Consider the following 25,082-nt stretch of genomic DNA (forward strand, 5'->3'; position numbering starts at 1 on the left):
ATTTGCTGTCATTTGAACTCATTTGCTGAATTTGCTGTCATATGAATTTGGGTATTAGGGTACCATATGAATTTGCTGTCATTTGAATTCATTTGAATTTGCTGAATTCATCGCCCTAAAAACTATCGGGTATTAGGGTACCCGAATACCCGACTCGGGTACCCGAGTCGGGTATTAGGGTACCCGATTTCGTTTTCGGGGTCGGGGTCGGGTATAGGATTTAGGGGATTTTCGGGTTCGGGTACCCGATTTTTTTGGGTAGGGTACCCGAACCCGACCCGATTCCCAGCCCTACTACTCATATAGCAAAATAGTTATTTATAGATTATTTACTCGTGGTTATAGGATAAAGTGGAAACAGAAAACCTATTCAAAGTCGATATATATCTTAAGCAGAAAATCTAGCTTGCTATAAAAATGGCAAATTTGAGACTTATCGTGAGTTTTAATTCAAAAAACAAATGACAAATTTACTAACTATAACATGACTTCTAGTCAATTACCTTTGTGAATCGCACCAATGGCGTACTAATTGTCCATAAAAATTCGAAATGAGAAATCATTTCGAGAAGAAAAAAGATTAAGATTAAAAAGTAAAAAAAAAAAAAGTGAGTTGGATGTGAAGACGTGGAAAGATAAGTTGGGTGACAAATTGATGTAATCCAAAATCCTTTAAATTGATGAGCCCAAACCAAACACGGAACGAGTTCCAGTCCACAAACAAAATCTTAATAAAAAAAATTATACAATATGTAAAATTAATTATTTCCATAATAGTTTACGAGATATTAAATTCAGAATAAATATATGATTTTTTTTTTAAATGGTTAAAATGAGCTAATCATGAGCTTATTTTCCCATATTTGAATTCCTAAACAAAAATGATTTACCCCCACCCCACCACGAACTATATTAAAAATACATTTTGAACGTGTGCGTATATTAATGCTTAAGGTCAAAGGTCTTAAGTTCAAGTCCATGTGGCGTGGCCTTTTACATAGCTGTTTCCCCATGCTTCTTGGACATGGTGGTTTGGAGCTACGTTCTCGGGCACTTATTGTGGAAGCAAAATGCTATTTGGCTGACCCAGACTTTTAAGGTATTTTACTGCTATATCCTTCCTTTATTCTCTTCCATCTTCAAGTGAATCAGGGTTTGTTGTACCTCGCGGATGGAGTAAATTGTTTGAGAACTTTTTATTTCTTTCAATAGTTTCAGACAATCCAGAGATGGTGCTAGAACCTTTAACACAAGCTTCGGAAGAACTTCAACTATTGGAGGTTAGTTAATCTCCTGAATTGTTCCGTGTATCTTGTCCGTATACGCCTGTTGAAGATGTCTAGTGCTTCTTTATTTCCCATACAACTTTTAATCACGAGATCGTGTGGGAATGGTTCTGTTTTCTCACTGCAAAACTATGACAACATGTCCATGCTTCAAGCACCTGCGCTGAAGAAGATGATATTGAAATACCAATATTTTTCGACTACTAAGATGATATTTGCTTCTTCACAGTATCATGAATTAGCATCAGAAGCTTTCTACTTGATGGCCATTGTATACGACAAGCTCGGGCGGTTTGATGACAGGGAAGAAGCCGCGTCTTCGTTTAGGAAGCACATTACTGCATTTGAGAATCCAGAAGAAATGGACGATTCTCTCTTCAGTAAGTTTTAATCAGATTACTGATGTGCGTATATATTTATATATATATATATATATATATATATATATATATATATAGGGGGCCGCTCCAATGAGACCCCCTAATTTTAATGAGATCTAGGGCACGATCTGGTGCGTTTATTTTATCAATCCTATGGCTGATATTGTATTTGGAGGGTGATTTTTTTTCGCAGGGTTCGAATCCTAGAGGGAGCAGAATATTTTAAATTTTGTTATTCATCAGTATATACTGCATTGTTCATCAGTATATACGGCCCTGTTCATCAGTATATATGTCTTATTCATTACGAATTTTTTAAATTTTATTTTTCATCAGTATATACATCTTGTTCATTAGATATGCGTTTTGTTCATTAGTATTATATGTCTTATTCATTGTACTCATGTTACACGAAAAATAGGGGGTCTCACTGGAGCGCGCCCCTATATATATATATGTATAAATGAAATAAACCTTTGCTGCATATTAACTATTCCTGTTGTGTGTATCAATAGTAGTAGTATTGGTCTCACTGGACAATGTCATATTTAGTTCTATATTTCTATGACTCTGTTTTTAGTGTACAGTGTGCATCTTAAGCACATCGTTTCTCGAAAATTGTAGTCTTTTTTCTTTTTTGAAAACTTTCCCTTGTATTTTAAACTTAATTCACATTTAATGCATCAATTTTGATAAGTCTTTTTCCACATAATTCTGGTGGTTCCTTTCCTTCACTTTATATATATATATATATAGTGATCACAACTTGATTATCACTTGTTCACGTATTTTATGTGTTTGTTCATAGGATCTAGTTTTCACCGTAAGATAGAGTTTACACTTGATCATTCCACTATATATATATATATATATATATATATATACTCTCTCTGTCCCTGAAATAAGTTCCTCTTTGGGGACGACACAGGTTTTAAGAAAAAGTGGTAAAGTGTATTGATAGTGGAGAAAAATGTGTTATAATTAGTATTAGGAGTGATGAAAAAGTGAAAAAGTGTTATAATTAGTATTGAGAGTAGTGAAAAAGTGAAGAGTAAGATTAAATAAAGTATCATTAGTGGTGGGGTAGCTGTCCAAAAATAAAAAGAAAGAAAGATGAACTTATTTGGGGGACGTCTCAAAAAGGAAAAATAGGAACTTACTTCAGGGACGGAGGGAGTATATATTAATAATTTTCTATTAATTTTTATATTTATCTTTTAATTAAGAAAAGACGTCTTCAATCACAAAGATGCGCTTGTAGGTTCCGTGCGGGACACTAATAAATTTTGTACAATATGGGGACTAGAGTTACTTATTCAGGGATGATTTTATCTAGTCTTTTTGCGTTTTCGACTTTCTGTTGATCTTGACTCGTTAGATTGTCTGAGCTCGACTAGAGATATATATCTTGTCCCTTCAATATGTTGATTTGAACATCAATTCTAGACTGTTCTTCCGCTCATATTTAACTATGTAATTTAGATTTAAAGAAGGCCACAAAAAAGTTGGCCTTTTTCAAAATGATGCAGGGTACAAAATTGGTTTTATTGCAAGTACAGTGGTCCAAAATGTATTTTTTTAAAAAATAAATTAACAATATTAAATAAAAAGGCCACGCCACATGGACTTGAACTTAAGACCTTTGACCTTAACCATTAATATACGCACACGTTCAAAATGTATTTTTAATACAGTTCGTGGTGGGGTGGGGATAAATCATTTTTTTTTAAGGAATTCAAATATGGGAAAATAAGCTCATGATTAGTTCATTTTAACCATTTAAAAAAAATCATATATTTATTCTGAATTTAATATCTCGTAAACTATTATGGAAATAATTAATTTTACATATTGTATAATTTTTTTTATTAAGATTTTGTTTGTGGACTGGAACTCGTTCCGTGTTTGGTTTGGGCTCATCAATTTAAAGGATTTTGGATTACATCAATTTGTCACCCAACTTATCTTTCCACGTCTTCACATCCAACTCACTTTTTTTTTTAGAAATGGATATATAGTTTATCCAGCTTCACTAGCTCCAAATATTCTGCAGTATCTTGATACATCTAAACTATATAAAAGAGAATAAAATAAAATAAAAAACACTTACTTTTCAATAACATTGGCTTGCTCTGATAGGTAACCTTGTACCTGCCAATTTGTGTGCAGGAAAGTCCCACTAACAGAGCCAATATCCCTTGACATATCAGTTAAAGACAATACACAAGACTTAACTTCTGCATTCTTATCGATATGTTCCAGCCTGTGGCTCGAAGAGATACCACAATCTGTGACCAGTAAAATCAAGATGTCAAAGCTCACAGCATGGACTTTTAGAGAGTTCAAATGAAGTATAATCTGAAACATGTATCTAGAACCTAAACTGAATCACCAAAAACAGTGCTAATCATAAGATACGACAAGTATCATCTTATATAATGTAAAAACTGTTGAAAGTTTGAAAGTTGAAATACTGAAAAGCAGGTGGAAATTAAGCTTGAGTTCAAATGTGGAGGTATTATATTGGCTCAATGAGGAGATATTTATCAAATCAACAGTGACAATAGAAGTTTGCAAAAGTGATATGAAGTTTAAAACATCCAAAGGGTTCATTCTCATAGGATCCATGATAAAACCATACTAAAAAAATCATAGATCTCTCACAAGAATACCATCACTAAATTCAGAATATGTCTTTGATGACTGTCCGTAGAAAGGGATTCTTCCAATCTCCGTTTTACTTTCTTCAAAGTCTTCACGAGATTTCTCGTAAAAATTCTCCATGTCCATATTCTCATATTCTGATGGGGCATTTGGATAACTAGTGGACTCATCCATATGTGATGACTCGTAAGGTGGTGGGTACCCTGAGAAGGATTCCTTGCAATATGACCCTATACTTGTTAAGAGATGGCAAATACCCTGAAACGAGAAAATAATTTTGGATAGATCACTTCCGAAGTAAAACATCGTTCAATAGATGGAATGCTGCATATAATTACCTCGAATGACATCTGATTAAAGGTAAGCAAGCAACGTCGTATAAACATGCCAATGATACTGTTAGGATCCAGCATAATTTGATCATCATCCATAACATTAGAGTCCGAGCCCCCAATGATCCCTGATGATTATGGGGGGGGGGGGGGGAAACACTAATCAAAAGCACTTTCTGATTTGTTTCTACGGAAACACTATCAAATGTGTCATATACCCAGCTACAACCATCTAAAACAAAGCAAATGCTGCACGAGCTTCAGCATTTGATGATAACTACATACATTGTGCATCAAACTTGCACCGCTGATTCAAAATCTCAGTTCAACTTTTATCAAGAGAAGAAAGCAAGAGCTACCTCTTAAATCAGCAAATAAATTAAACAAGTCATCCGGTGAGGCCAGCGACGAGAGCCTCCTCATTAAGTGGTCACTCAACCAGTGATTGAGCAAGCCACCAATCTCCTTCAGCTGAGCAATCAACTCATCCAACGTAGGCTCGAAAATGCCACCACAGTCCTACATAATACAAAACGAAATCGATTGAACTGCCAGTTTGCTGATCAAAATGTTATTACAATAACAATGGTAATATTTTCGACGCGGATCAAACCTTGGTGAGGGATCTGAGGAAAATTCCGAGACGATTGTGCTGCGAAACTGAGGAGAAAGGGAAGGGGATGGAAATTTGAGAAGGCGGCGCGTAAACTTGAACCAATATGCAAATGGAGAGCTTGTGCGGGGTGACGGCGAAGCTCGCCGGCGGCTTGGAAACGACCGCCATCGCCGACGATAAAGGAATCGGAAACCGGCGAGAGGTTTTTGCTATAGGGTTTTTGAATGAGAGAGATGAGCTGTGGCTAATGGCGCTATAAATTTGAGATTTTTAAAAAGAGGGAGTTCCACTTTTAAGCTCTCAGCTAATCTTCGCTTAAAAGAGTAATTTAAGTTTTCGAACTAATAGAATTAATTTTTATTTTAAATAATTTTAAATGGTTTGGAGTTGGAGTGAAAACCATATTTATTGGGAAATAGAAATATAAAAAATGAAACTATATTGAAAAAAATATAAGATTTTGATTTGTTGAATACAAAAAATTAAACAAAATTCTAAATTGAATCTAATTTGGCAATTGACGTGCCACCATTTCATCAAAACAGTGTCGATTTACTTATGCAATCATTTTTAAATTCGACATCTGAAAATTGACGCGGAATGCCGAAATTCCACATTCGCAACTTATGTGACATATTTTATTGGTGTGATGAATGTGTCACACGTAAATTGCGAATGTGAAATTTCGATGTTCTACATAAGTTTTCAGATGTCGGAATTTTTTCTCGGGACATAAATTACTAAACTTTGAAACGATGGGTACTTTTGTATGCACTTATCCGACATTTTTGTTAAAACGTTAATACGATGAGACAAAATCGAATATTTATTCTTATAAATATAATAATATATTATACTATTCTGATTTTGTTATCTTTGGATTTTTTTTTGTTCCAATCGAATTTGATCATAAATTTTTTATATTCGAATTCTCGAATAACACTGATTTATTTTTCTTCAAAATTCGAAGTTTTAAAAGTCGTTTTCGAATTGGGCAAAGATTCAAACCATACGAATACTCGGGTAGTATCGTTCAGGTTCTTCTTTCTGCAAGCTCATAAAGCCCGCACACTGACGCAGATTGGTACAGACTAATTATCGCGCAATTTCAATCTAAAACGGAAACAACACAATCTATTATGGCGAAAAATTGTGGAAGAAGGTAACGGATTAAATCAATGACGGAAGACAGTTGCCCTAGGGTTTCATCATCAGCGGAATCTGATTCATCAGTGACCAAACAAAGGTCCGGCGTTTTGATTTTTTTTTGGTCCGTGGACCTAATTTGCTCATCATATACTGACAGCTATATATGCATGTACATTCCTTTGTTTGGATTTTGACTCTTATAGCACTTTCTTCAAAATATATATTGCATTTCGTTCCGTTGTGGGGATCGAGCAAATAGATTGGAAGCCCTAATGAATCAACAAGAAGAAGTTAAGATTTTTTTTACTTATGCTATCTGGTTCAATTGATTTCTAAGAAGTTCGTTGTCCCAGCACCAAAATTTGGTGATTAAGAATTTTGTGCATTATATTCATATTTTAGAATTTTAAGATGTTTATGTTATTTGTGCATTTGTGCATTATATTCACAGTTAACTCATCCGAGAGAGATGTTTATGTTATTTGTGCATTATATTCATATTTTAGAATTTTAAGATCTGAAAGAGCATTTCGTGGGGGGGAATTTCTCTAGAGTGGGACATTGTAAACTTGATGAAATCTATAAGATGGAATTTCCACTCTGTTGAGTATTTCTTGGTTTTGTACCTCGTTTGAGGTTATGATTTCATAGAATATTCTTATCCCAGTAATAGGCCATTGATTAACCTACAAACATAAGATTGTATTTGTATCCACGGTAATAAATATACACAATAGCGCAGCTGAGGTTTTAACAATAGTCGGTTGTTTTGTAGAAAAAAGAGAAAGTGGGATCAGCCTGACGAATCATTGCTTTCTGGTGGTGTAGCAGTTCCAGGGATATTTCCACTGGCAAACATGGGATATTTGCCCATGCCTGCTGTCTCCATAGTGGCTGGTGCTCCTATTGCAATCCCTTTTTCCACTTCTAACGCCAACCCACTACAAGTTATTCAGGTGCCTTTACAGCAACATGCTGCTGCCATCGTCCAAAAGCTAGTCCAAGTAAGTTTATGTTAAGTTTTCGTGAAGACATTATGTTAGTGGTCCTTGCAAGCGCGACAGAACTCTTGTTGTTTCTCATTCTCATCCATTTTTCGTTTCAACTAATTGTTTTTGTAAAACAAACTCATTATTTTGTTGTCATTTGCTTGAAATATTTCATGCTATATATCTGGAGTTCCATTGGATGTGGCATGATTGCTCACAATAGTATGGCTTCTTCATTATAGCCGAAGATCCAAGATGAACTAATAGCAAGAGAAATTGTCATAAATGATGCTGACTCGGCTGTTCGGTACAAGCTTACAAAGCGCCAAACTCAGGAAGAGGTAACTATCAATGTTTTGGTTTAGTAACCTAGGACATCTGAAGAACAACACATTAAACAATTAACAGGATTTAAAGATGCACATGATTGTTTTTTTCTTGATTGGGAGTTGATAATTTATATACAATTTTCAGATTCAGAAGAGCACGGGGGCTGTCGTAATCACTCGGTAAATAGGCCTACAAGTAATTCTATTTTCATTTACTTTGCCTATTCTGTATGATTCATTTTTGGATTGAATATAGGGGGAAATATCATCCTCCAAATGCACCACCTGATGGTGAGAGACCTTTATATCTCCACATTTCTGCAGCCTCACATGTAAGTACTTCAGTTTTTTGCATGATCTATGAATTCATTGAAGATAAGATAAGTGATGAAGTTTTGGTGCTGTCACGAAATCATATCTGAACGGTTTTGATCAGCGCAAGAAAAATCCTGGACACCAAAATGTTTTCATTTTTGCATCAATTATCTCGAATACTAGAGGAATTTGGTTCTAGAAGTTGGAGATACGCCACATGTCAGTTTCTTGGGATGACACTGTCAGTTCCATACAAGCTTCACATTTTATTTTGGAGACATTGTCAAATTGGCTGTCACTGCGTGCTAATCATCAAACTAACTAAAGAATTGCTCACCATTCGGCCCTATAAATTGATATTCTGCTTTTAAAGCCTAATTATTATTAGGCTGAACTATTTTCATTTGCACATGGTTAGTTTTTTTATCAAGTCTATATCTTATTGGTTGGAGGACCAAGGACCTTATAAGCTATGTGAGGGTCTGGTATTGTTAGAATACTTAACATGCTTCCTGAATCCCCATTTGGCTCGGAGTTATGAACACTTTGTATAAGCTTTTCGCCAATGCTATTTGTAAGACTATGTTCATTGAAGATCTGTTTCTTAACATGAAGTTAATTAATCTATGAATTCCTAAATACTGAAGTAAGTTTATCTTATTAAACAAATCTCATCCTTGATTTCAAGTGCAACCATTAGACCTGATCTCTTATGACATTTTGGGTAACTTGCTCTAGATTTGTGGTAACTTGCTCTAGATTTGTCAGCATCACTAGTGATTGTTAAGCATTGCCCTTCTTTCAAATACTTGATTTCCTGTTCTCTCTTCCTTTCGGTGTACTTTTATGATGACATGTTATATAATGTGGCTTCAGTTAGAAACAACAGCAGAACGAATTAAAGCAGTTGATTATGCCGCTGCCATGGTGGAAGAAATGCTTAAACAGCCAACATTAAACAGTGGAGTTAAGGTAAGTCTGCTTCTCAGTGATATGCGAGCTCTATGGTTTAGAATCCTGTGGCTGACTTAATGATTACTGTGTGTCAGGTTGATCATTTATTAAGTACCTGTATCTTTTTGGGATTTGAGGTAGACCCATCAGTGGACATTGCTTCTCGTATCCGTGGCCCAAATGTGAGATTTTCATTCATTCATTTACACTGATTTTCTTTGTCTAATCTTCTATGTTTTATTTAGTCTCTTTGTTTGTTTTCCTCCATTCTTTATGTTTTTCCCCCTTTTTCTTCTTCTGTAAGTAAGTGTTAGCAGTCAGTTCCCCTAACACAGTTAGAGGAAAATGGATGATGTCATTTGTTTGTGGAAAATGTTCAACAGTAATTTCCAGTTTCCTCAATCTTCCGTCTCTTGTTTGTTTCCTCTTCTGGTAATTACCTAATTATTCAACTTCCAAGCAAGGGGTTTTTGTCTACATTTTTTTTTTTGGGGGGGGGGGGGGTTATAATTAGGTTTAATATATATTTGTGTGTGTCTGTGCTTCGTGTATGGTTATATTGGATTGTTTTGTGCCTCGATCTCTTAAGCAGTTATGCATATAGCGCTGCTACATCGCATGCATGTTTTTAGCTAGATTTGTTCAATGACTTGTTTTTTCAAAATAAAAGATTCTAATGTCTGAAGCTTTCTCTGACATCTCCATCAAATCTGGAGAGATTCTTTTTTGTTGCTGCTGGTTGGGTTTTGTATATGCAGGACCAGTATGTAAACCACATTACGAATGAAACAGGAGCAACTGTCTCACTAAGAGGACAGCGTTCTGGGTTTGCTGAAAATGGGCAGACTGAAGGTTTTTATTGTAATCTAATTTGTTGGCATTTCTATTACCATTTCCAAGTCCATTGGTAATCGTTCTTATGTTTTTCCCTGCCCGCAGAAATGCAACAACCATTACATTTGTTCTTGTCAAGCAGTGATGCAAAAAGTTTTGAACGTGCTAAGCTCTTGGCAGAAAATCTTTTGGATACAATTTGTGCCGAGTTTGGTTCGTCTAGGTAATCAGATTCAAGTGATGCTTGTATATAAGATTCCAGCTGCATAAGTTTTTATCAGACATACATTTTGCGCAGCTGTCTACAATCTCCTCCTCCATTTGGTCGTGTCTGAGATATTGCTAGTGTCTGCAGTGCCTTGTTCCATGTCAAGATGAAATTAAGCTTCATTTATATCCTTCATTCATGCTTATCATTGTTGATTCACAAATTTTTCATATATAAACGCCCCCCCCCCCCCCCAACACACACACACACAAAACAGAAAAATTAATAAACATAGAAAGGTTCAGTACTGTTGGGTCTCTGGTACATAGATAAGTATCACACAAACCATGTTACATGTGCATCCTGTAAATCCTGAATGTTATGAAAAATCAACTGGAAGAAGAGTATTTTACTTTTAGGCAATGACGCATCCGCTCCAATTAGGGTTCATCACTCCTGAATTAGGGTTTTTCAATCCCCAACTAGGGTTTATTAATCCTCAATTAGGATTTAATTAGGACAGATACACCAAAGTGTGCCTCTTATTTATATTGTTGAAGATTATGAAAAAATAACTGGAAGAGTATTTTTCATTGTGATTGTTGACAATTACTAATTGGCTTGTCATGGTTTCTATGATAAAAGGATATCTTCATGTAAGGTGTATGGTGCTGTTCCACCTCCACCTCAATTGCAAGCTGGGATCAACAGTCCTGGAAATGCATTAAAAGTCAATGATATACCTGCTTTCATGTCAACTACTCCTGGTTTGAGCATTGTTGCCTCTCAGGGTCCAGTATCTCAATCTGGACTGCCAAATTCTGCACTACCTCAAGCAAACACTTGTTATCCTCACGGGTTGGCAACTGGAACAAGCTATATCGGTTATGGTGGAATATATCCCCAGGTGACGCCTTTGCAACAAGTTGCTTTTGCCCTTAGGCAGTCGACTTCTCCAGTTACAGCTACAATTTCTCCTGCTATCACAACAGCAAGCACAGACACACACCCACAGAGTGAGGTGCCCTCCCTTGCAAATGATAAGCGTTCCCAAAGACGAAAGTTTCAGGAGTTGCCTGCTGCAAATCTAAACCAGGTATCTCTTTCTCTGCAAATTAGGGTAATATAGGGATAATAAACGGCATATACTTGTCGAAAGCTATAATGTAATAATTTGATAATATCAATCACTGTATTTACATTCCACCACTGTCTTTGGTCGGTAGCTTTTCTAGATTGTGTGTTGTGTCTCAACTCTCGACTTTCAAGTCAAATATGTAAATACAGGATTTGGAATAAAACTTAACTTATTCTTGAATGTGGCCCCGAATGAGTATTATTTTCTTCTAATGTTTATTGCTTCTTGTTCCAGGTATTTTCACTGATCTTCTATGAAGCTAACAAGCTGATACTGGACCTCTATACTGGACATTTGTATATGTTTCACAGGGTGCTATATTCACATGGCATGAGATAGTTTCTTGCTGTTCCATTGCGTCTTTCTGGTGCTGGTCAAAATTCTGCTTTATTGCTTCATTTATCTATTTATGGTATATATGAGCAAAATGCTCAGCTTCACAGCTTCCAGCAACAGTTTACGAAAATCATATTGGAAGTTAAGTTCTATATCATTTTCTGTAGTTGCTTGGAAATAAAACTATCCATAAATAACATATCTTGAAGCGGGGTTCTCTGGCTTTACTTCATGTTGGAAAACCAAGCTTGGAGTATCCAGGGTAGAAAAACTTCCTCAAGGAACCAGACCCTTGGAACATCCTTGAATTCCAGGATGTTATCCTTGTGTTTCATTGCTGAGAGCCAGACCAATCAAAGCCCTGTACATACCATATCCATCTAGCTTGAAGAGGTTATGAAATAAATGATACAGAAACACAGTTAAGATTGAGGTTACAGAGAGAAGAGCAAGGGGATGAGGATGATGCTCGGAAGAGCGGATACTGTGGAAGGCTTTCGGGGTGGCCTAGATCTCGATGCTGCGTACTTATTTTTTATTTTTTATTTAAGTAGAAGCTGCAGAAATTGAACCATAAGTAAATAGTAAGCCAGGATGGTGCTGGTCTTTCTTCTAGGCCTTTCGTCACCAAGTTAGGTCCTTAGCAGAAAGCCATCTTACTTGTCTCAAACCCGCACCTCTCCAACTGGGCATTGGCATGATTTCCATTACATGTCCTCATTTATATCTTTTTATTGTGTGCATATAGTGAGTTCCTTCCTTCGTTAGTTTAGAAGTGATTTTTCCTGTTCCCTATATTCATATTCATATTCATATTCATATTTTAGAGGCAGAAATTCTGAGCACTACTTGCATTGTTTTGTGCTAATTACATATGCAATTTATGGCGCCATATATTTGCTAACTTGAGGGATTTGTTATATGCTTTCCCAGAAGAATATGCAGGGATCCGAATTTCCCATGCCACGTGAACTAACTTCACATGTAGGTGTAAGAGATATTTCAGTTGTTCAAGATGCTAAGAAGTTTGTCAAGCCTTCATCTTCTCAAATGCCTCCTCCTCCTCCTAAGCGTTCACTGCCTCCTCCTCCCCCACCAAAGTTCGACTCAACACCAAAAGTGCATGTAAATAACAATGGGACCCACAGATCAAAACCTTATATTGTGCCAGGTAACTTATATTGGCTTTTGCCTTTATCAGTTTAGTTATCCTGTTATAATATTTCCAAGATTGTATTTCTTTCACTACATATGTTTTTATTATTTTTCTTACTGGAAACATTATGCTATGTTAGATACTCTAATCAAGTTAATGGAATATGGAGATGACGATGACGACGATAATGAAGATCTGGGAGAGACGGCCCGAGAGCCGTTCGATAAATGTTCTAGTTCCTCGGCCAACCCAAAACCTTTCTGGGCTGTTTGAAGTATGATGGTTCGCATCCTTGCCTTGCCCTCAGCAGAAAATCTTGTGAAACTCGGTGTTTGAGGTTGCCACAGTCTTGTTAAGATGCTGTCTCTTTAGTGCGATTTTGTCTTGTTTTGGCCTCTCTACATATTTATCTTTTTAAATGTACAAATTATAGAAGCATCTCGTAACGAGAAAATAGACTTCGGCCTTACGGATAATCTGCAGAGACGCTATTTTGTTTGTTTTTTTTAGTAAAAGTGCCTTGTATCAATATCTTTTTTTTTTGGACAGCTTTTACCATTTTTGTTAGTTTAAGAGAAAATAAAATGAATACTATTTCATAGAGAAATGCACCAAGTTCCGTATAATTTTGTAAAATAAATTAACGGAATTGAATTGAGCAATGAATAGAATCTTTTTTTTTTGGACAGCTTTTACCATTTTTGTTAGTTTAAGAGAAAATAAAATGAATACTATTTCATAGAGAAATGCACCAAGTTCCGTATAATTTTGTAAAATAAATTAACGGAATTGAATTGAGCAATGAATAGAAACATCGATGCTATCTGCTGTTCACAGCTCATCTCCATTTCACTATATAAACCGAACAGAAATCATAGTAGAAATATTTGAGTGAAATCATCTTGTGATGAGGAATCATATGTAGATGTCTCAATATTTATAATTTTATCTGGAAAAATACAATCTTACAAATCTAAACTCAAGACTCTCTTAATCCATAGCTGTCAAAGCGATAAGCAAGCTGGTTCCCTTTATCCGAAAATATAGACATCCATGGGGGGCCAATTACATATGCTAAAAATCATTCTTGACATCATCTGAAAATATAAGATAGTATAACTGAAGAAGACATCTCCTCAAGATGAGAACAAAGACCTACACCTTCAGAAAAATAATAAAGCACTCAAAACTAAAAAATGTCATGAAACATCTTGCAACGAGTCTGACAGAATGGGGATGAACGAGAATATGATAGCACCCAAATACTGGGGACACAAGAAAGAGAAAATTTCCAACTTATTTTCACATTTCGAGACAACTCTTACAATTATTGGTGGCTGTCTTCAGTTCCTGGTGTTGGCATAATCACTGGGCTCCTCACCCTCATCCTTATCAAAACTGTCCGCCCCAAAACCTTCATCTCCAGCTTCCGTTTGACCACCCACTGCTCCGGAGCTTTCACCAATCCCTCCAGGTGTCCCAAGATTTGAGTAGGAAGAAAAGCCAGTTTGTCCACTAGAGCTGTAGTTTCCATCAGCTTGTACAGCGTCGCCACCACCACCAAAGGCACCTTCTCCTCCACTAGGGTAGTTACCAGAACCACCAAATCCACCACCTTGACTCGGATATTGGTTGCCACCACCATATCCACCTCCGCCCCCATAGTTACCACCCTGTCCACCTCCATAACCCCCACCACCAGAACCATATCCCCCACCTCCATATCCCCCACCTCCATAACCCCCACCGGCAGAACCATAACCCCCACCACCAGCACCATATCCACCTCCAAAACCACCGCCACCTCCAAAACCACCACCACGAGGTTTTTCAGTAGCATAATTCACCCTAACCCTTCGCCCATGTAGATCCTGAAAAGTTCACCATCAGAAATCACAAATCCATGCACATAAAATCAAATTTGCTCAAGTTTATCCATGTTACTCCTGAACTTATAAATATTACATCCAGCTTCTTGAACACATGTAGAACCAAAACAACCCTTAGGCATAGTTGATGTTAAGGACAACTAAATCATTTGATATTACAATTTATTTTTTTAAGATCTTGAAAAGTTAAAACATAGATTTATCTTTAGAGTGAATTTCCAGGAAAAAACTAATCTCATGCTAGAGCAGCGCCTAAAAGATTTCCAACCATATTTTGTGAGCGCATGTGTTGAACTCTACAATCCGAAGTCAAGTTTTTAGAACAGTGTATCTATAACACTTTTCCAACCTGATCAGTCACAAAAATATCATTTCATTATAAAAGGGTTAATATTAATCACGAGATCTGAAAAATAACCAAAGATTTCAAAGAACTATAATTTGTATTCAATAAGTAAGAGACTTTCGAGTCCAAGCTAGTTTTAATTCATCAAAAATTTAAAGATGATATGAGACATAACTAATTACACAAGCTGATAATATACATTTAAAACAAATGTAAGAAATATCATGTACTTAATAACTGTTGTATAAAAAAGACCCATGAACAAAATAAATAATAAATAGTATATAGTGAAGTGAGAAGTGGTAAATATTTCCAGAAGACTGGATTCTCTAAACTACAGATATGCTTGGACTAAGTTTTCCAAATGGTAGAGAAAATTTTTTAAAAAGAAAATTACAGAAAAGATATTCGGAAATGTTTCTCAATATCCACACGAGTGCTTTACTAGTATATAAGGAGTAGCAGCTAGAAAACTGATATAAGAAATATCACTTACTAAAAATAATGTGAAGGTAAAAATCTTCATCAAACTAAATATAGCTATCAACTTTCTAGTAAAAAAATGTTACCATTAATTCAATGCAGATAACTACTAAGAATTATTGAGAATGCAATATATCTTAGTGAAAGGTTAAAAAAACTCAAACATAACTAAGTACCTGGCCGTCAAATGCCTGGATAGCACTACTCGCAGCCTCAGTTGAAGTGAAGGTAATAAAGCCGAATCCTCGAGATCTACCAGTCTCACGGTCCAAAATAACTCTAGCTGCAATAGTAAACAAAAAGGATTAACACAAGTTGAATTTTTGGAAGAAAAAAAATGCTAAGATGTCATGCCACACCGTAAGAGCTTCTGCATCCAATAAAAACACATGAGTCTATCGCACTGAGATTACATTCTATTGACATTTTTTTAATCAATACTAATCACCACCACAAGTCTTCTTATTTAGTAATTTCACAAAATATTCATAATAATCTACCAAGTAAAAGAAATATGTAAATCAAGATTACTAGGAAGACAGTACCTTCAACCACTTCTCCATACTGGGAAAATGCTTCCCTCAAACTCACCTCATCCGTGCTATACGAGAGGCCTGCAATGATATAATGATATTTTGTAAAAGAAGACATGAAATAAGTTCATCATAGAAAATACGATTATTGTACCTCCAACAAAGAGCTTTGCAGAAGACGACATGCTCCTCATTGCCTGAAAAATCGAGGCATTCGGAGCCAGAAATTGTGAACTAGCATGCTTGCTGACAGTTTGTTTTAGAATATTACCCACTCTGTTCAGAAATGCCATGGTTGAACCTAACAAAAGGAAGAACAGGAACAGAAAAGAATAAGTAAACAAAAGAACACTGCATTGGCGGACATATGAAATATATGCTCATTTTTAGCTATTCGCTAAGAAGTGTGACCAAAAGAAAACTTATGTTTTTTTTTTGGGTTAATGTTATATACTCTGCATTGGCGGAACAGCATGATTTAATAGAAGACATCATTAACAGAGTGGACAGTGAGTCAATCAACAAAAGTACCTTCACAATTTCATATAATCATACCATTTTCTTCGACTTACCAAATACATTGAAATTAAATCTCCTCAAGTACTAGAAAATTAGTCATTGGGTTCCTTACTCAGGCAATCTAGAGTTGAATATCCAACTTAAACTGTATTTCAAGTTTATACAGAATAGATTTGGGTTCTTTTTCAGGAACAAAAAGAAGAAGAAAAAGGGAGAGACCAAGAAGCATGTCTTGTTTTATTGTGTTTATAACTCACTGTCCAAAAGATGCAAAAAAAATTCCAAAACTAACCGTAAAAATACAGTATTCTTAAAACTAGTCTACAATACATGCACACACTGCCATAGCAAAGAAAATTGCATAAAAATGCACTCCACTTACAAAATCCTAAATTTACCACACATGTAAAACATGAAATGCAATAAAAATAGCCCCAGATTGGCAATTTTCAAAACTCCCAATTTTTAATGATCAGAAAAAAATCTTACAAAATCCGTAAACCCTAAAACGTCGTCCGCAAAAGAAACGAAGAATCGAGACGCAAATCGTCAATGAATCATAAAAAGACGGCAAAATGAGAAGAAAAAAAAACATGAAAAGGGGGTTTAGGGTTTTACCAGGAGAGAGACACAGAAAAATGAAGAACAGCTTCGAGTGTGTTGGGATTTCTGAGCCTTCGCAAATCGCAAGGGTTTTAGACTTGGAGAGCGGTAATCGTGTGTGGGTGAGTGTACACAGATAGAATATGCCGTTTGGATTTGGCCGTTCGATTAGTCAACATATGCTCTCGACTCTTGAAAGTTTAATTTTTCAAATGTTTATCTCGTTTAGAAAAAAAAGTTTTGTAAAAATATGTATATATTCAAAGTAAATGTTAATTTTTCAGTTAAGAAAATATACTCCGATACCATTATTAATTAACAAAATCTTATTTGTGGATCATAGTTAATGAAGTGAGTAGCATTTTGAAATAAGCATCCAATTTCGTTTTCTCTTTTTATTTTTTTGGTTGAGAATTGAAGTACGATGAGATTTCAACCTTAAAAATCTCATTTGAAGAAATGCAGTAGAGATTTTTATTTTTTTAGATAGGTGGCGGTGTGGACAGAGAGATATTTGCTTCATTTGATTTTTGTGGCCTGAATTTTAATGGAATCATACACAAAATTGGAGTAACAAATTTAGAAAATGCCTCAAAAATAAATAAATTCACAGCACTAATAATTTTTGGGAGTATATAGGAACTAAAAGAAGAGAATGAACTTTACAAAATCAAAATAATAATCACACTAAGAGCATCACCGACGCTGGGTGCGAAGACCGGATCGAACCCGGCCTATCGCACCCAGCGCCGTTGCTGCACCCGGGTGTGAGGGGGGGCGATGGATCGCACTCGGCGTTTGTGGGAGCGAAGGAGGGGGCGTGTTTACACGCGCCCCTTTTCAAACCAAAAAAAAAAAAGGAAAATTAAAAAACAAAATTTAAAATCGGCAGTAGCCGTTTTTTCTATCCGTTTTTTTTTCCCGTTGGCTTTTTTTTTTTTTTTAAATTCTATAGCACCTCTATATATACATCTACAAATACCTCATTTTCTTCTTCATCCTCAAACATTCATCATTCTCCTCATTTTCTTCTTCATCTTCTACATTATTTCAACAAATAGCAATGGAAGGCGATTGGAGCAACTATTGGCGTGAACACCCTCAAAATCCATCCCCCGGCGAATCAAATGCTTCCAGGCAAGGATTCTCGCCGTTCACGCAAGAATCGAATGCCTTTCAAGCGGCGGCCACCAATTTGAACCCCCGCTTTGCCGCCGTTGCCGACCCCGAGCCCGACGTGGAGGAGATTGCTTCTATGCCGGCGGCCAAACGTAGCAACTATTATCCGCCAGAAACGGTGCTAATTTGCCGTTTGTATTGCGAGCACACCCACGACTCTGTGGTGGGTGTCGACCAAAAAGGGGCGAAGTTTTGGGGCGCCCTCTGCACCCAATACAACGCTGAAAAGCCCCGAGCATCTATTTCACGCGACGTCACGCAAATCAAATCTCACTTTCAACAGGTGGCGAAGGATTCGAAGAGGTTTGAGGCCATGCACAAAAAATGTCACGATGAATGGAAATCAGGCATGAGTGATGGTCAAATCCTGGAGCAAGCAGAGGCAATGTGGCTAGCCGAGTACCGTGTTTCGTTCCGGTATTCGCATGCATGGAAGATCTTGCGCGAGTCCCAAGAAATTTGCAAGTCTCAGCGAGGATGTTCACTCCGATGTCCATTCGGACAAACGATCAAAGGGGTCCGACGGTCTTCCCACAACGACTTCTAGCGACGCGAGTATCTCCACCCGACCCCAAGGGCAAAAGGCGGCCAAGAGAGACAAACGGAAAGGCAAGAAAAAGGCCGAAGAGACGTCGGAGGATAACCAAAAAGCTCTCGGGTACATGGCGAATATGGTGAATGCAATGGAAACGTTCTCCCAAGTTCAACGTGACCTCGCCGATAGTATGTTGATGAGCCGGGACACCTCTCAAATGAATCCCGACGAATTGGCGTTTCACATGTGCAAGGTGGCGGAGATCAAACAACGAAACAACATCCCGTAGATTTTTAGGATTTTTTATTTTATGTTTGTTTTAATTTAAGTAATTTAGGATTTTAATTTCTTGTATTGCAACTTTATTTCAATCAATGTAGGATTTGAATTTTAATTCAATGAAATTTTAATTTATCAATTATTGTAAATTTAAAATGAAAACTAGAATAAAACTAATTCAAAAATAAAATAAAATCTATTGCACCCAAGTGAGTGCAATATCATTGTTGGAGTGGGTGCAATAGAAGTGGGACCCCTTCTATTGCACCCACTATGGGTGCAAGCGTTGGTGATGTTCTAAATATCACCTTGTATATTTAGGGCTCGTTTACTCGTGAAATAATAGTGTGATAGATATTTACAAAATTATTTCATCCGTCTACAGAAAAATAATACTACAAATACGAATTTTAATGAAAATGATTGAGTTTATTTTGAGTGCAAAAAAATGGGTAAATATCATGAAAACCCTTGAAATATACCCGTTTTATCAAAAATACCCTGAAACTTTCAAAATATCCTCTAAACCTTCTAACTATCAGATTTTTATCAAATATATCTCGCATATATTTTTCGATCACCAAAAACGTGATATGGCTCGTCGGATGCCACAATATAATTTATATTCTATTTTTTAAAAATGCAATGGCAAAAACAACGTCGTTTCGTACCATATCAATTTAAAAAATCCACTCTGAAATTTAAAATTCACTGCTATCGTGTTTGAAATTTACGCTAATAACCTAGAATTATGGATAAATACGATAGAATATGGTACGTAACGAAGTCATTTTTTCCATGTCATTTAAAAAAATAGAATATAAATTACATCGTGGCATCCGGCGAGCCACATCACGTTTCTAATAACCGAAAAATAGATGCAGGATATATTTGATAAAAACCTGATAGTTTGAGGGTTTAGATAACATTTCAAAAGTTTCAGGGTATTTTTTATAAAGTGAGTATAATTCAGGAGTTTTGATGATATTTACCCAAAAAAATCCCACTAAAAAGGTAATATTAATAATGATAATTAAATGCATTGTGAGTGGAGATAAGGCCCACCATATGATAGAAAGTTGCCAAAAGTGAAAATAGACTAATTTTTGTGGACGTCCAAAATGTCAAAAAATTGACTATTTTTTCTGGACGGAGTATAATCCAATTGCAAACATAAGATTTTTCTGCGAAGTTCATTTTACAATACCAACACATACAAATAAAATGGCAATTGTGATAACATCAAAAACCTCTCAAGAAATGAATCTCAAAACATTCAATACAGAACAAAATTCTGAAAAATCAATCAAAGCCACTATCCAAAACTGCAACCTCGTATCACAAAAAAGTAGGTAACAACAAAACAATCCATCTCTTGTAAAATGAGAGACACAAAACTCTTAGATATATGGATTCCACCAAACTCAAAAGCAAAAGAAAAAATTATGTTACATCATCTTGTCCTATGGCTTCCATGCAAAGATTTTTGTGATCCTTCAAAGAGATCCATAAGGTAATCCTCCAAGTCATCAGCACTGTATTTGATGTGTTTCTCACTGATGTGATTGCTATGTCTTCCCACATAAGTCCGGTAAGCTTGGATGACCTTGAGGGACGTCGAGATCCGGAGGTCGTCCCGGAGCTGAGGGTCCGGGATCGACCACCCCGTCTGGCTCTTGTAGACCTCCTCGAACGAGACGTAGAAGCTCTGCAGCCTCTCCTTGAGAGTCCTCGATGACACGGAGTTGGCGCCCGGGTTTTGGAAGCCCTCCTCCCTCAACAGGGCGAGAATCAAGCTCCACGTCGCCCTCTCGTAGTTCATCGCGTGCTGCTGGAACTTCCAGTTGTGTTTTCGGATCCAATCGTCGCCCAGCACGGTGCGGAGATCGGATCCTTTCACCTTCTCGGCCATGTAGTGGATGTTGTTCATCAAGAAGAGGTGTTGGAGCGACTCCTCCTTGTACAGCTTGGCCTTGCCGTCGAGGTTGGCTTCGAGAATCGAGATCAGCGACCTGAAATGCACGGCCATGGCGGAGGAGGCGCACGAGGCTCCATCCTCCTCCTCACCGGATGGACTGGTGTCGGGGGAGGCCGGGGCCGGAGCCGGATCATCGTCCCCCCTCTCCCTCAACACATTGTCTAGGGTTCCCCTGTAGTCCATCAGGGCCTTGATGTAGTTCATCACGTATCTCGTGAGGGGGTGGACCCCGCCGCCGGGGAAGGCGTTGCTCGACACGTTGGACGCCACGGCGTTCTCAAACTCGACGAAGGTCGTCTTCGCGCACTCCCCCAGCCTCTCCAGCACGTCCCGGCACTCGGCCCTAACGCAGGACCCCCCTGCCTCGTCCGAGTACAGGGCCATTATGTCCGGCGTGAGATCCGCGAGCACCTCGTACATGTCGAGGATCCGGATCAGCTTCTCCGGCTGGTGCGGCCCGATGGATATGGCCTCGCCGAAGTTGAGAAGCTGCAGCATCGCGGACTTTGACGAGTCCGCGAAGCAGACAGAGCTCACGGACCCGAATATCTGATCCGTGAGCAGCTTCTCGCTGGCGAGGTAGACGCGCACGAACACCTTCATCACCCGGATCCACCGCCGGATCTTCGAGTTCAACGCGTTCCACTCCATCCTCAGCACATCCTCAATGCTCAGCTTCTCCACTTCAAGAATGAAGAGGCAGTCATCTAGGGCATCCTTCTGCACATTCACAAACACTTGAGAGCATTCCCTCCCATAACCGGAGTCGAACATCAAACCAGCAATGCTCTTCAAGTCTTGCACCACATCCTGATTCACCAGCTCCACCGCGTACTCCTCCGAGGGCCGGCCCATGCTATCCCTAACATCCTCGAGGGAATCATCCCCGGACGAGATCACAGAGCCGGCCTCAATCAGATCGTCCTCAGTGGAACGAAACGACATGTGCTCCGGCTCAAAGGGCTGCCTGTTCTGCACCAGCAAGTGCTTGAACTCCTCCTCCAGTCTAGCCATTGCTGTCTGAAGAATGTCGTGAGCCCTGCGCAGCGAAACATCGTCGTCACTGCCACTATTACTCGAGCTCCTCTTCTCCAAAACCTCAACCAACCTTCGAGCTTCATCAACAGCTCTCACATAATCATAAGCTTCTTCATTGCTACAATCCCATATCATAGTAGACTGATCATTCTCCCAACTCATGACCTTATCTTGAATCTTATCGAGCTGCTGCTCGATCTCACTAATCCCCTCTTCCTCTTCCTCCTCCTCCTCCTCGAACTCCTCATCCCGGCTCTCGCTAGCTCTAGCTATGCTGCTCAACTGTGAGCCAAGATTTGCCAAAACTTTTCTAGCATCATCACTCAGCTTCATGTTTGATTCCAATGCTCTCATGATTAGCTGCGCCGCAGCAATCAAGTCCTCTTCTGCTTCCATCATCGTTTTTGTTGTTGTTGTAACTGAGCAATCTCTCATAACAAAACAACAACCCTAAAAGAAATCACACAAATCCCACCACTGTTTTTGATGCTACAAACAACCAATCAAGTCTCCACCACCAATACTCTCATTCCAATCAATAAAGTTATTTTGATGACAATAATACCCCCAAAAATATCCAATCCCAAAAATTTCACCCAAAAATTACAAAATCCAATTCAGCATGGATCCTGAAATTACAGGAAACTATGCAACAATCATAAGGATCTACAACTCCCACCCCACAGCATACAAAAAGCTGGCTGCAAATATTCACAAAGATCAAATTTTTAACAAAGTAGCAACATATATATGTACTACCTCAAATATGTTCCCAAATAAGAAGCCCAAGATTCTCACAAAATCTTTCCAGCAAGAAACAAGAAAAGCAAACAACTCAAGTCTCAAAGGATGAATCTTGCAGCAGCTTTAGGAGAGAGAGAGAGAGCCGGCTGACCCTTTACGGCTAAACAATCGATGAAGCTGAAAAGGGCAGTAATTAGTGGCTAATCAATGGATCTCCGTTGTATTAAATCTGAAGCTGAAAAAGGCAAAATAACCCCAAAATCTTTGTTGTTGAATACTATACTTTACAATTATCTGCAGCTTCCTCGTGGCCACTGTTTCCTGGCCTTTTGAGTTGTTTTTGACTGTCCCCTTCTTCGTGGAAACTATATTTAAAAGGGGAGTGCAACTTGATTCAAGAAAAAGAAAAAAGTCAATTTCAATTCTTGGTGGCTAAAGTTTGTTTGGCTTTTCTCGGCAGAGATTTTGAGATAGAGACAATGGTTTACAGCGAGATTAGTTAGAGTTTTACAGTCGAGTGAATCGATGATTGGGTTAGAACTTTCTAGTTTATGTATTTAACCTCAACTGACATTTCCTACAAATACGCATGTGGATCTTGGATTCGTTGAATCTTGTCTGTGTGCATATATTTCAAGATAATTATTATCACCATAAAAATACTAGCTTTGAAATGGGAACTGGAGGAGGTTTATTCAATGGAGGAGGTCTATGGCTATGTTGTGTGTTACACACATAATAAATTTGGTCGGCTGCTACAAAATCAAACTAGATTCAAATGTCTTAGAAAAACATTTGCTTCATTTGATTTGGAGTTTTTAAACTTAACTAATTTTGATTCGGTTTGATTTTAATTTTGAATTATTTAGTCATTAGTATGTTTTTTCTAATTAAGTTTGATTTTGTATTCAGTCGACCGTTTGTAACACATGCTTCAGTGCCTCGAAGTTAGTTCTATGAGGGTGTTGGCTAAACTTATTTAAAAAAAATTATAAGTTCTTGAAGTATATAAAATAAAGAAGTTGTTAAAGTATTTTTGGATAACTGAGCTTATAAGTTAGAAAAAGAAAAATTTTGTTAGAGAGAAAAAATCGTAAAGAGATAAATTTGATAGGATATATGATGAAAGTAATAAATTATACTAGTTGATTAATATCTATAGAATATTTGTTAAATATAAGGTTTTGAAAAAATAAGTTAGAATAGATAAATTTATTTTTTGGGGAGTTTATAAACTCTTGAAATTTACTTTCAGAACTTATAAGCTATTTAAAAATTTATTTTATCGAACATTTTGAATGAGCTTATAAGCTCTTAAATAATTTATAAATTATTTTAATTAAAGGATTTATAAGCTCAGCCAAACACTCGAACGTCATGCTAGGTAGTCACACACAATTTATGAATGTTTTTGTTATTGTTACAACTTACAATTGATATTTCTCAAAAAATTAATGTCGCTTTAATAGCTATAAATACATTAAATATGTGTATTAAATATGAGTATTAGGAATTAGGATACAAAGGCTACAAGCCCCTCGCCACCAGACTTTTCATCCGATCCTTCCTAGCAATACTCAAAATTATGTATTTTGGCTGAATTTATAAATAATATTCCTCTCTTTATTGGAGAAAAAAATGTCAGGTTTTAACGAATATATATCAAGAAGCATCCACGATTGAATATTTTTCACTTTCCCCAAATAGCAAGAAAAGACAATGGTGATTTTCCAAAGTGGTTGTAGTTTTTAATTAAAGTTGCCAAATATGACTCGAAAAGACAAATCAAATTATCACAAGTTTGTTGCTTGAAATTATCAAATTCTGAAAATGGACCAATTAAAGTCGAGACTAATTTATTTATGAAATTAAATGGCTGATTTCTTAATAGCAAGTGGTCATGAATGTCTCCTAGCTACAAGGGTAATTAATTAATTAGTTGATTACTATTTCTCAATGTTGGTTGGCTGGCTGGCTTTTAAATATTTGACCAAATTTCAGGTACTGTAATAAGTCTTCAATTAATCCAACTTGAAGTCAAGTCAATGGAAATTTTAATAGTATAACAACAATTTAATTGCTATTTTATTTAGAAACTGAAAATAGAAAAAAGCACGACTACTTTATTAATTTCTCCAGTATTCGCAAACCATGCAATCAGTGGCAAATTTAAGATTTTGAATTTGAAGTACGACAAATTAAAATAAAAAGAGTATTGTTTTTCCTAACTCGAAGCTCAAAATCTCAAGTCTCAAGTTATGGTAGGCAGT

The 25,082-nt window shown here is 37.1% G+C and overlaps 5 protein-coding genes and 1 long non-coding RNA gene across 12 annotated transcripts; 3 read left to right on the forward strand and 3 right to left on the reverse strand.

The window, feature by feature from the left end:
• The first annotated feature begins 1,111 nt into the window (after window positions 1-1,111).
• Window positions 1,112-3,975, forward strand: LOC130989670 (uncharacterized). The gene is made up of 3 exons (XR_009090715.1): window positions 1,112-1,280; window positions 1,516-1,666; window positions 3,836-3,975. It is a non-coding gene; the product is annotated as an uncharacterized LOC130989670 (long non-coding RNA).
• Window positions 3,758-5,556, reverse strand: LOC130989669 (anaphase-promoting complex subunit 5-like). Its single transcript, XM_057913712.1, has 5 exons — window positions 5,276-5,556; window positions 5,022-5,181; window positions 4,669-4,790; window positions 4,339-4,588; window positions 3,758-3,954 (listed from the first exon to the last, which is right to left on the reverse strand). Exons 1-5 carry the CDS (start codon window positions 5,444-5,446, stop codon window positions 3,773-3,775), a joined length of 885 nt encoding a protein of 294 aa, XP_057769695.1. The 5' UTR covers window positions 5,447-5,556; the 3' UTR covers window positions 3,758-3,772.
• A 706-nt stretch (window positions 5,557-6,262) lies between these two features.
• On the forward strand, window positions 6,263-13,215 carry LOC130989671 (protein RIK). 6 transcript variants are annotated; one of them, XM_057913714.1, is made up of 12 exons: window positions 6,272-6,524; window positions 7,188-7,431; window positions 7,659-7,757; window positions 7,891-7,925; window positions 8,002-8,077; window positions 8,937-9,032; window positions 9,110-9,196; window positions 9,773-9,866; window positions 9,954-10,071; window positions 10,702-11,152; window positions 12,464-12,701; window positions 12,826-13,215. In XM_057913714.1, exons 1-12 carry the CDS (start codon window positions 6,457-6,459, stop codon window positions 12,957-12,959), a joined length of 1,740 nt encoding a protein of 579 aa, XP_057769697.1. In that variant the 5' UTR covers window positions 6,272-6,456; the 3' UTR covers window positions 12,960-13,215. The 6 variants fall into 6 exon arrangements, with proteins under 6 accessions (XP_057769702.1, XP_057769697.1, XP_057769698.1 ...); XM_057913715.1 differs by having other exon boundaries at window positions 7,203-7,431; XM_057913718.1 differs by having other exon boundaries at window positions 7,256-7,431.
• A 633-nt stretch (window positions 13,216-13,848) lies between these two features.
• Window positions 13,849-17,235, reverse strand: LOC130989672 (glycine-rich RNA-binding protein 2, mitochondrial-like). Of its 2 annotated transcripts, none has more exons than XM_057913721.1 (5): window positions 17,075-17,235; window positions 16,092-16,238; window positions 15,950-16,018; window positions 15,581-15,687; window positions 13,849-14,557 (listed from the first exon to the last, which is right to left on the reverse strand). In XM_057913721.1, the coding sequence occupies exons 2-5, from the start codon at window positions 16,228-16,230 to the stop codon at window positions 14,030-14,032; spliced, it is 843 nt and encodes a 280-aa protein (XP_057769704.1). In that variant the 5' UTR covers window positions 16,231-16,238; window positions 17,075-17,235; the 3' UTR covers window positions 13,849-14,029. The 2 variants fall into 2 exon arrangements, with proteins under 2 accessions (XP_057769704.1, XP_057769703.1); XM_057913720.1 differs by lacking the exon at window positions 17,075-17,235 and adding an exon at window positions 16,946-17,035.
• A 1,079-nt stretch (window positions 17,236-18,314) lies between these two features.
• Window positions 18,315-18,785, forward strand: LOC130990975 (uncharacterized). The gene has a single exon (XM_057915184.1). The coding sequence runs from the start codon at window positions 18,315-18,317 to the stop codon at window positions 18,783-18,785; it is 471 nt and encodes a 156-aa protein (XP_057771167.1).
• A 1,583-nt stretch (window positions 18,786-20,368) lies between these two features.
• On the reverse strand, window positions 20,369-23,338 carry LOC130989673 (exocyst complex component EXO70E2). Its single transcript, XM_057913722.1, has one exon. It carries the CDS (start codon window positions 22,501-22,503, stop codon window positions 20,506-20,508), a length of 1,998 nt encoding a protein of 665 aa, XP_057769705.1. The 5' UTR covers window positions 22,504-23,338; the 3' UTR covers window positions 20,369-20,505.
• Window positions 23,339-25,082: the final 1,744 nt, after the last annotated feature.

Source organism: Salvia miltiorrhiza, chromosome 6, assembly GCF_028751815.1.
Source record: "Salvia miltiorrhiza cultivar Shanhuang (shh) chromosome 6, IMPLAD_Smil_shh, whole genome shotgun sequence".
NCBI lineage: Eukaryota > Viridiplantae > Streptophyta > Magnoliopsida > Lamiales > Lamiaceae > Salvia > Salvia miltiorrhiza.